Here is a 12,320-nt window from a genome sequence, read left to right as displayed (position 1 = left end):
ATTAATGTATCTGGAAAAACAGAAAATTTTTATAGTTGATAGAATTACACCTTCTGGGATCATAATTCTTTCCAAACAAGATATTATCACGTACCGTTCCAGAGAGAATCCATGGTACCTACAGTTTTAAACAGCAAATGCCAACGTAAGAAACATTGATTCAGCTTTAGACATGCCAAACCAATACAAAGAGAAGCTTTGAACCTGTGGTACATATGCTATAGATCCACTTGAATGTATTAATCCATGTAGAACGTGCATTTCTCCCAAAATTGAATTTAACAATGACGATTTACCTGAACCAATCTGAGTACAAGCAATTCACTGGGTGAAGGTAATGCAGTAAATCTCAACGTAAAATTCTTCACAATGGATGATATTTATACTTATCAGAGTGCTAATCTTAGAGTCATTTGTATATTATACATATTCTCATAATATAAAAGGGGTAAAACTTAGATAAAGTACCTTAGGTGCAATACATTAGGTTTCCCAATTAAATTCAAACACCAGAATGGATTGACCAATAAAACACAAATAATGTTGTCTTTCCAAGGATAATTAAATTCAATCCATCCAAGTGTTTAAATTTAATTAGGAATCTAATTTATTGCACATAAGGTACCATACCTAAGTTTTAACAATATAAAAGCTATTGCTAATACTATCATTTTAATATTCCATATGTTGCACTAGAGTTGTTGGGTAAGAAATTTCAGAAAAGCAGTATGAAACCACTGTTTTCCAGATGATTGGCAACACCCAGGTGACTAAAAGACCTGCACCAATTGCCTGAAACTAGTATTTTTAAATCCATATTTATTGTACTTAGATATCTAAATAATCTGTCACAACCTAGAAAAAGAGGATTTTCCTTGCAAACAATTGAAAGAAAATGCAGAATATTTACAGACCATTATAACAAAATTTAACAATGGGATTGAAAATTATGGTAACAATTTATGCAAAAGGATAAACTACAACTTAACCCAAAATTTTAAGCTATTAGAACAAATTGATTTTAAACATTTAACCATTATTCTAATACCAAGCCTCACGTGTGTGCCCAAACTCTCCCTCAATAAGCGGAGCCCAACACATGAAGTTTTTAACTTTTAAACGACAGATAGAGTGGAGATAAGGTTCAAATTCTGAACTACATACTTCAATACCATGATAAAGTACCATTAATCCCAAATTAGGAATAAAAGAATCATTTAGAATCAATAGAGTAACTCACAGTCAATAGACTCTCTACACTATGTGCATATACAACACTGGTCTACCAAACAAAATCATCACTTGTGAAGATTATCACTAGTCTACCAAAGCCACACTAGCCACTGCCCAACCTTCCTTCAAGTATCACTATGTTACCCTTCCGTTGACCATGAAGAAGTTCAAAAACCATTAAAAATGTGCCATGGGCATTGGACCCCAATTGAAGGATGAAAACTATGTCACCCTCACCAATCGTTCTCGCAAAATGACCAGGAGAGTGCTTTGAAATCAACTCCTCCAGGTGGGACAAAAAACAGTTTGCACTCTCTTTCCCCAAAAAAACAAAGCGCACTGAGGTATGACCCCTCTCAAATATCCTTAATAAGAAAAAAGAACCCCCTTCCTCAATGGAAAACTCAAACGTTTTAGATTCAGTTAAGAAAAACGTGGAACCACACATTGCGAATAGAAGCAAAGCAGCTGCAAACAAATAGAAAAGATGAAAAACTATAAAGAAAACATAAAATCTATGGCTAATTCAAGGTAGCCAGGCCTCATTCAAAATACTTATATACAAAATATGCTACCCCCTAGCTTAAACCAACGCCTCAAATACTAAGTACTTGAGAAGGTACCAACTCACTCAAAACACTACTGAGGTTGTGGAGGTATATGGAGGAGAGGGATAGTATCTTTGGAGTAGAACAATTAATTACAAGTATGGAGAGTCCTTTATTGATTCCATCTTGAGATTCAAAAAAAAAAAAAAAAAAAAAATGAATAAAATAAAATCCTAATTATTAAGAGATTGGGCTTTAGATATTTAGGCACAATAGATGGTAGGCTCTTTATATCTTATGTCGACACCATGCGATCACTGCTATTCCTTTTAATATCTGTGGAATATAGATGAGCAAAAAATAGATTGCAAAATTCCCAATTCCCAATCATGGCAGGATCTAATGAACATCACATCACAATGAACACTCAAATTGTGGTTGCATGTGTAATCTACCATGTAAGCTTCTTTAGCTTGAGCTATGCCAAAAAAGCTTGGAAAGGCATCCATAAGAATTACACCGCACCAATCTCAAAAGTAAGAAAGCTTGAATAGTATTCCACCCACATCTAATGTGCTTCCACACGATGACATGTGATTCATTTAGAACCCTAAGGTCCACCCATCCCAAACACTTCCATATTTCAAATCAATCAACGTGCGCCATAGAGCATCTTTTTCTATTACATAGCGCCAAAACCATTTTCCTAACAAAGCTTGATTGAACAGTGCAATACTATAAAGGATAAAGTTTCTCTACAACCTAAATTGGAGGAACTACCTCCAAACTACTATGTGTCAACACCATTGAGTGACAAGTGTCTTGGCCCAGCTAAAGCTCAGATTCAATAAATAACCCCATTAACCCCAGATGATTGACCACTTTTTTCTCTCTTTCTACAAATCAGTCAAACCTAAGTTAATGGCATTATTTTTTAAGTTAAGCTTCACCGGGACCAGGATACTTGCCACTCTCTAGAGTTGACATGCAGTAGTTTGGAGAGAGTTCCTCCTATCTAGGATGTAGAGAAACTTTATCCTACTGTGAATACCCAAACCTCCCTGTGGAACTGATTCATAAATTGTCTTCCAACTGACCAAATGGAATTTAAAAGCATCAACTAAACCACTCCATAAAGAGTCAATTTTCAATTTTTCAAAGCGATGTGCATGCAAAGTGACTAGAAAGAAATATGTTGGTAAACTAGAAAGAGTACTCTTGATCAAAGTGACTCACCCTCTCTTTGGGAGATCCTCTTTCATCCCGTTAATCTCCTTCCCATCTTTTCTTCTCCTTGAGAACTCCTATTTCAACCCCTTAATCTCCTTTCCATCTTTTCTAAAATCGGATTCTAAATAGACTTGGACTTGTATTTTTCCCCCAAATATTTTATAGATAAACTAGATATCTTACATCCATTAATATCAACTAATGCTTCAATCTCTTTTCCTCTTCTCCCTATGATAATGGTAACGTGCATGGTTCACAGATTGTGAAGAAATTTGATTTGTGTTTCTTCTTACCTCTTTTAATCCCTAAATCAAAACATTTCTCTTCCCTACAAAACCCTTCTTTAAAAATGGTTCTAAACCCTAGATCAACAAATCCTCCAAAACCATTACCCACCACAAGAACATGTAGACAGATTCTCCAATTTGTACTACGTTAGGTAACTAATGAATTATGAAAATTATTGTCCACTTTTTAAGCACATAACTAAAATTCTTCAGTGCACTACGTTAACAAATATTTAAGAGTAGATAGATATGCAGTAATGATGGACAAGCAGAATTTTGAAACTTACCAACAAAAAAAAAAAAAAAAAATTAAAAAAAATTTGAAAAACTCAAGGCACGTCTGACCTCTCCAATTACTGCAACAAAGGAACCCTTTGGGAGTTCTAGAGTCACGTGATTCAACACCATATTCCATTCTTTCTCATTACTGCATGACCAAGCACAACATGCATCATGGATGACTATAGACATATCATTAAAGATGGCTGCAGACTGTTCATTCGATAAACCTGGTGAAGAAGAATCTGCCATCAGTTCGACTTCACATTTGTGCTCAGAACAAGAGAGAAATCTGCTCAACCGTCTGGTAGATATAACGGCCTGGCATAAAGTAAAGAGGCTCAATCAATAATTACTGACTATTAAAGGGTCCATTTTGAAAACTGACGGCATGTGGAAAACTCACATCAATGAGTCCATTAATGACCCATGGGAATGAATTTAGGGGAGATATCAAGGTGTTAAACAGAGCAAGACAAGTGAAGACCTGCAAGTAAGGGTTTTTAGAAAGAAACTCCATTTATAATAACCATATTCATAAAGGTTAACACAAAAAAATATATATAAATAATGATAACAAAAAAGGAAAGGAGGAAACAACACTGTCACTGAGAGATCTGATGTGCGGAAGAAATAGTAAGCAGCATACCGTTGCAGCATCAAGTTGATGTCCCATGAGTGCAAAGAGTCCAAATGTGAACAGCGAGAAAAGAGCGGGTGTTGCTGCCCAAAAAAATACACACCACGCATCCAAGTACTTCCGAGTCTAATAAAAATGGATCAAATTAATACAATTCAGATTTTGTTTGGGCATTGGAAAATGGAAGTTGTCTAATCAGTTGCATAAATTTCAGGTACTCAAAGAATGTGACTACAGTCATACACTCAAGTGTGTCACTTCTGAAGATCTTGTCTCCATCAACCAGCTAGAAAAAAGAAGCTCCCAGCCATACATCTTCAAAGTCCGAATATATGTCAAAAGTTCATTCGTCCTTCTTATCCTATTGAGGATCACAATTATTTGAATGTAAAATATTTTAAATCATATACTACACTCTAAAACACATTATATTATATTCTATAATTGCAATTACTAATGCTACTATGAATGTACTTGTCGATGTTGTCATGGATGTTGCCAATTCATCCAGCTACTTGAGCCTGACAGCCCAAATGAAGCTATAGAATTCCATGTCCCAAATAAAGAATTAAAATATCTCTTAACAAATATGCAAGCACCAACCTTCCTTTGATTTTCAGCATAAAAGCATATAAGATTTTGGGCATTCCTTAAACCACTAGAGAAAGAAAATGATGCAGGCAAACAAAGACAATGTAACAATAAAATTGAAGAATAGGAAAGTACAGGATAGGTAACCTAGGATTTAACACCTAGGATTGGCTAGAGTCAGCACCAAATCATTGGGACAATTTTATCAAGAGAAATTTTATTTATCATCAAAATAATGTGTCTCCATAGGAGTACATTATTGTGCTTATAGGCTACTAAACTATAATTCTTTTTTTTTTTTTTTTTTTGAGAAATCCTAATTCTAATTGTCTTAGCAAACCTAATTCTAAACGACTTGGGAAATCTCAACTACTGAATTAAAAAAGTAACTGTGACTCTAGAAAATTAAATAAAATGCTAATAATCTAAATAATACCTAATAAAAATCAAATTCACTGATAAAAATAAAGTTGACTTCCAAAATTAATTAAACTAAATTAAGATAGTTATCTGTTTGAGCATCCCACATCAAAAAACTATAATGTTGCAGCATGTTAGAGTTACTCCTAGTTATTGTTTTACATTAACATGCTAATATAAAACAAAACTAAAAGTAACTCTAACACAGGGCAAGAACAACAAAACCAGGTTTTGCTAGAAAAAATCACATGCTGGCCTTTCCTCATTAAAAATATACAATTAAATAATCAAGCCAGCTGTATATTAACCTGCTTCCATACCATGTCATAAATTTAGAGATACTATAAACGGTAAAGGAAAAAAGGAATGTTTGATTACTAAAAGTAAGATGAGATTTAGAATGGGCAATCACCATTAATAATACATTTTTTTATAGGTAATCAAAGTTTTATTGCATAAAAAGTACGTCGCGTTCACAATGATAATGAACGCTCTGTGCTTAAAACAAATACAAGTAACTCAAGCAGAGATACTGACATAATGTAGAAAATCATAAATGGAAATAGATTGTGTGAAACCCCAAATTCTAGACCACTGAAACAAAATCCTAAATAGTAGAGACTTCAAAAGATCTACGAGTCTCTAAGTGTTTTCAAAAGTACGGTTATTATGTTCCCTCCAAATTAACCATATTCCAAATATTTGAAGAATGTTTCCCCAAACAATTCCTACATCAAAAAAAAGTGAGGCAACCATCTTCGGCATAACCCATTGGATCCCAAACATGAGAAAGACTTCACACCATAAAGCATGAGCATACTTACCATATAATATTTCACATGTGAGGGTTAAAAGCCTAAGAAACCTAATACATGTTTCTTTCCACAACATATTCTCAGAGAGTGGTTTAGCCTAGCTACCTTCTGCCACTCACCCCACCAGCCACAACCACAACCTTCTGCCACCAGAGATCAAAATCTTCATTGCCGATCCCTCGCCCTAACTCCGATGACCACAAAAAACACTGGCTGGAATCATCAACTAGCTCTAGCGACTGCTTCGTGGGTCTCGCAAACACTATTCTATCATTGCCAAACCGCATCATGGCTCTAGTCATCTTCTTCCAGTGACCCATTAACACACCTTTTAGCACCAACCGTAGCTCTGATCTTCGGGCCGCCGCCGGATTTCCTTCCTTGGGTTCTGATATGCTCTTCTATGGTTCAACTCATTGTCTTTGGTCTGATATGACTTGATTCTCAATTTGGGTAATCCTTGTCTGAACCCTTTTCTTTGTTGATTTGGTAATTATGTTTTGGAACCTGATGTTGTTTGTGTTACTAGAGCATTATTCTTTGGATTTATTGGAGTGGCTATGAATGGCTGTTGGACTTGCTTAGTGTTGGAATTTTTTTGGGGGGTTGCATTTGTTTAGTTGTAGTTGACTCTCTGCTTAGTTACTTTCCATGGGTCCACTAGTTTATTGGTTTATTGAGAGTTTGTTAATCAATGGCTGCTAGGGAGACCAAATATAGTATTCAACCCACTAATTATTTCTTGCATCCAGACATGTTTATCTATTACTTCCATTCAAACAAATGGAAGTAATTATGCTCAAAGGGCCCAGGCAGTTGAAGTGTTTCTTCTTGGTAGAAAGAATATCTACAACTCTAAATATGCTGATTGGAGAGCCAAAGATGCACAAATTAGGAGTTACTTGTGGAATAGCATGGAGTCTAAGATCTGTTGTAGTTTGGTTTTCTTACCAACAGCTAAACTTGTTTAGGAACAAGCCAAGGAACTTTACTTTGGTGTTAACGGATTTATGAACTTCATGAAGCTTATTTCTCCCTGACTCTCAATGATTTGTCTTTGGAGGACTATTATAACAAGTTTAGGGTATATGTGAAGAATTCAATATTTATCAACCCATCTCCTCAGATATTAAAACAACGAAGAAACAGCGAGATTATATGCATGTTGCTCACTTCCTCTCTAGCTTACCTAAAATTTTGGAACTAGTGAAATCACAAATTTTGGCTAGTACAGACCTCCCTTCATTGAGTGAAGTTTTTGGTAGACTTAGACAGGCCACATTATCTAACTCTAGTACTACTACATTCCCTTCCTCTAGTACTGATGCATTACCTTCTAGTGATAAATCTGCTTTTGCCACTTCTATAAAGAGTGCAGAGGTGGTCGAGAAGGCCGAGGTCACAGAGGTTATGACCAAAGGGGTCGGCATTGCACCTATTGTTATGGTAAGAATCATATGGCAGACTTCTATTGGGAGTTGTATGGTAAACCCTCAGCTCATCAACCTAGTTTTAAGGCAGAAGAACCAACTTCACAGTCACATCCACCAACATCAAAAGTAGTCTCCATTAGAAAGAGTACAATCGCCACCTGTCTATGCATTCTAATTTTGTTAGGTTTGGCTCTACAACTACTTTGGCTCAAAAAAGGTACTTCCACTACTTGTCATGCCACACAAGAACCTTGGGTCATTGACTCAGGTGGTACTGATCATATGACTAGTACCTCAAGTTTACTCTATGACCTTGAGCACTATAGCAGTCTTCCCAATGTTACTTTGGCAGATGGCTCGACCACTAAAGTTTCAGGTTAGGGCACTACCAATCTTAATCCTAATCTCTCTCTCTTATGTCTTATATATTCTTGACTTTCCTTTTAATCTTTTGTCAATTAGTAAGCTTACTAAACTTTTGAATTGCACTACCATTTTTTTATCCACTCATTTATCTTTCAGGATCTCAAGACGGGGAAGATTCTAGGTGGTGGGCATGAAGCTGATGGTATCTACTACATGGATAAGCGTGGTTCTTCCAGTTTTTTGGCTTCTTACTTGTCTATCTCACCTCTTCAGCATTATTTTCTCCTCGGTCATCCCTCTCCATAATTTGAAATTGTTAATCCCATCATGTCGCCAACTTGAATCTTTACAATGTGAAGCATGTCAATTAGGTAAGCATCATAGGGTGCCATTTGTCTCTAGACGTGAGAGTTGTGTCAGCAGTGCTTTTCATTTAGATCATTATGATATTTGGGGTCTAATAAACAATCCCTCCTTGTTGGGATTTAGATATTTTGTTATTTTTGTTGAAGATCATTCTAGGGTCAACCATCTTTATCTTATGAAAGAAATGTTTGAATTGTGCTCAATTTTCAAATCAATTTTTATGGAAATAGAGACTCAATTTGATGCTTCACTTCATGTTTTTCAATTTGATAATGCTCATGAATATTTTCATAGATCTGCCTCAATATTTTGACGATCATGGTATAATTTACCAATATTCATGTGCTCATACACCACAAAAAAATAGCGTTACTGAACGCAAAATGCGTTATTTGTAAGAGGTCACTCGTGCCCTATTGTTTCATATGTGTATTCTCAAATCATACTGGAGTGATGCTGTGTTAACTGCTTGTCACTTAATTAATCACGTCCTCCACTGTCCTAGGTGGTCAGATCTCTTATAAATGTGCTCTCCCCTAATGCACCTTTGTTTCTACCTCCTAAAATCTTTGGTTGCATGTGCTATATCTTAGGTCAAGGGAGTGAAACTTGATCCAAGATCAATTAAATGTGTTTTTCTTGGGAATTCTCGCACTCAGAAGGGATACAGATGTTACTCACCTACTCTTCATCATTGTTACATTAATGTTAATGTCACGTTCGATAAATCTCAATCCTATTTCTCTCATTCAGTGAGTAGTGAAAGTACTCTTCCTTGTCTTCCTCGCTTACCGCTTGTGTCTCCTACTGAACCTCCTCAAAAACCACTCTAGGTGTATCGTCGTCGGCAGAAAGCTGCCACAAAGACTTCTTCCCCGTGTAGTGATCCACCTCCTAACCCTAACTCTCTTCCAATTTCTTTGCGCAAAGGTAAGCATACTTGTACCTCTCATTTTATCTCTCTGTTTGTCTCTTATTACCATTTATCTTCATCTATCAATGCTTTTACCTTGTCCTTGAATTCTGCTGTTATTCCTAAGTTTGTCCAAGAGACTGTGTCCATCCATGATTGGAAGTCTGCAATGGAAGTAGAAATGTCTGCCTTATCTCAAAATGCTACTTGATCTTTAGTTACATGTCCTCCAAGGAAAATTACTGTTGGTTGTCATTTGGTGTATATTGTGAAGTACATGCCTGATGCTTCTATTGAGCGATTAAAAGCTTGGTTTTTTGAGAAAAGGTATACCCAGATATACGTTATGCAAAGACATTCTCGCCTATTGATTTCTTTTGTCCAAATTTTGATCTCCTTAGCTGCAAATTTAATTGATATCAAAAAAGGAACACCCCAGTACACATGGAGTGTACAAGGGGTCAAACAATTCAAGAACAAAAATACAAAGAATCTAGGAAATCAAAAAATGAAAAAAAATGATTGGTTTCACAAAGCAGCCAACTAATCTATTAAAGTTCCAAAGAAAAATAACTTGAGTTCTGGTATGGATCTCTCATTATCTTCAAAGAACCTACTATTTCTCTCCATCCAAAGACACCACAACAAGCAATGGAGAACAATCAACCATATATACCCATTTCGATAATGACCAAATTTGCCTTGCCAACATGCTAGAAGCCCCACTACAGCTTGCGGCATAACCCAATTTACTCCAAACATACCAAACACCATAGACCACAGATTCATAGCAACCGGACAATGAAAAAAGAGATGGCCAACTGATTCACCATTACAGTTGCACATGTAGCACCAATCCAATATCTAAACATTCATTTTTCGTAAATTGTCAATCGTTAAGCATTTCTCTAACGCAACAGTCCAAACAAAGAAAGCTACTCGAGAAGGAATCTTCTGCTTCCAAATTAATTTCCAAGGAAAACAATAGTCATTAGAGCCCACTAAAATACTATAATAATCCTTAAACATGAAACCCTTCTCTCTATTAAGCTTCCAACACATCTTATCCTCACCAAACCCCTTCGCTAAAGCACCAATTAGATATTAAAAACTTTCTTCTTGAATGGAGATTTGAAGGAAGAGGTGTATATGGAGCAACCACCCAGGTTTATTGCTCAAGGGAAGTCTGGAAAGTTGTGTAGGTTGCATAAGGCAATCTATGGTCTTAAGCAATCTCCTAGAACTTGGTTTGGCAAAATGAAGCAGAGTTAAAGTTTGGATTGCGACGTTGCCAATCTTTGGATTGCGACATTGACAATCTAATCACCCTGTGTTTTCTTATACTTCTACAAGAGGAAATATTTTATTAATAGTGTATGTTAATGATATTATAATCACTGGTTATTACAAGAAGCGTATTGATGATTTAAAGAGATGCCTTCAAAACTCCTTTCGAACTAAGGATCTAGGCAAACTTTGTTATTTATTGGGTATTAAGGCAGCACGATCTAAAGTAGACATTAGTTTATCACATAGAAAGTATGTGTTAAACACTTAAAAAAGAAACTGGCTTGTTAGGATCTAAACCCGTGAAGACCCTTATGGATCCTAATGTCAAATTGTATGAAGTACAAAGGGAGCTATTATCTAATCTTGAGAGATATCGTCGCCTAGTTGGTAAGCTAAATGATCTCACAATTACTCGTCTAGATATATCATTTGCAATTAGTATTTTGAGCTGTCATATGAAAGATCATTGCCTTCCACATTGAGATTCAGTTATTTGGGTTGTGAGGTATCTTAAACCACATTCAAGCTATGGGTCTTTTGTATAAAGCAAATGGTCACCTATAGGTAAAAGCCTTTACTAATGCTGATTAGGCAAGATCACAATCAGATATAAAATCCACTATTGGATATTGCACTTTTTCTATGAGGAAACCTAATTACTTGGAAAAGTAAGAAGCAAACTATTGTAGCCAGATCCAATGCAAAGGTTGCGTATAGAGCCATGGTACACACATCATGCGAGCTTATGTGGATTAAGCATTTACTTGAGGAATTAAAATTAGTTGCAAAGATGCCTATGACTATGCATTGTGATAATCAAGCAACAATTCACATTGCCTCTAATCCTTTGTTCCATGAGAGAACCAAGCATATTACTCAAGAGAAAGTAGAAGATGGTTTAATTGTTATTCCATATGTTACTACAAGAGTCCAAATTGTTGATATGTTTACTAAAACTTTATGTAAAATTTGTTTGAATTTATTATGTAACAAGCTAGGATTGTATGATATATACTCTCTAGCTTGAGAAGGACTGTTATGGGTATAAGTTAGGGGCAATATAGTAAATCAATGTATTCCTCTAATATATATATATATATACACACACATATGAGGATTAAAAGCCAAAGAAACCCGATACATGTTTCTTTCCACAACATGAGAAACATGTGATCCATGGTTTCCCCATCACAACAACACAAGCAACACCAATTAACTAGGGATAGACCTTTTTTCACAAGATTATCAATAGTAAGAATTCTACCCCAAACTACTATCCATAAAAAGAAAGACACCCTTTTAGGTACCTTTATAGCCAAAATGCTCTTCCAAGGGAAGGAATCAAAACTCAGAAGGAGTACCAGAAAGAAAATATTATAATAAGAGCGAACATCAAAACACCAGACCAAGTCAACTTCCAAGTCGATATCATCTCCATCACCCTTTGGCGTATTGAAGTAAAGATGCTCAAAAAAAGAACATACTCCCTCCAACTCCCAGTCATGAAAAGCTCGGCAAAATTGTAAATTCTAGTTCCTACCCCTTCTGAAGCATAAATAACCAATTAAAAAATCCAAGCTTCCTTAGACACAGAGCAAGCAAATAGATTAGGGTAGAGATCCTTAAGAGGAATAGGCTCACTCCAAGGACCATGCCAAAAACGGATACGATGACCCTTCCCCACAACACAGTCCACTTGTCCAAAGAAAACCTTAGCACTTGCCCTAATATTCTTCCACGTCCCTCAACCATAAGTCCCTCAAACATCACTAGTACACTATCCTATACTAGCCACTTCATATTTGGTTGCTATAACCTTTTAACTTCCTTCCCGAAATGCCATAACCACTTTCCAAGCAAGGCTTGGTCAAGCAACCCAACTGAATCCCCAAACCACCTACCTCCATCT

At 36.0% G+C, this 12,320-nt stretch overlaps 1 protein-coding gene across 2 annotated transcripts in view; it reads right to left on the bottom strand.

Annotated features, from left to right (window-relative positions):
• LOC112024609 (ABC transporter C family member 13) overlaps window positions 1-12,320 on the bottom strand; it is a 78,939-nt gene that overhangs the window by 24,968 nt on the left and 41,651 nt on the right. For both annotated transcript variants that reach the window (XM_065779749.1, XM_024057227.2), the window contains exons 15-20: window positions 4,461-4,578; window positions 4,227-4,343; window positions 3,984-4,064; window positions 3,644-3,898; window positions 205-306; window positions 51-118 (exon numbers count right to left, since the gene is read on the bottom strand). In XM_065779749.1, the coding sequence (XP_065635821.1) occupies window positions 51-118; window positions 205-306; window positions 3,644-3,898; window positions 3,984-4,064; window positions 4,227-4,343; window positions 4,461-4,578 (741 nt within the window). The remainder of the gene's footprint in view (window positions 1-50; window positions 119-204; window positions 307-3,643; window positions 3,899-3,983; window positions 4,065-4,226; window positions 4,344-4,460; window positions 4,579-12,320) is intronic.

The sequence above is a fragment of the Quercus suber genome, unplaced genomic scaffold (assembly GCF_002906115.3).
Source record: "Quercus suber isolate HL8 unplaced genomic scaffold, Cork oak 2.0 scaffold_216, whole genome shotgun sequence".
NCBI classification, from domain to species: Eukaryota; Viridiplantae; Streptophyta; class Magnoliopsida; order Fagales; family Fagaceae; genus Quercus; species Quercus suber.
Note: the sequence above shows the minus strand (reverse complement) of the source record. Positions and strands in the feature narration are given on the sequence as shown.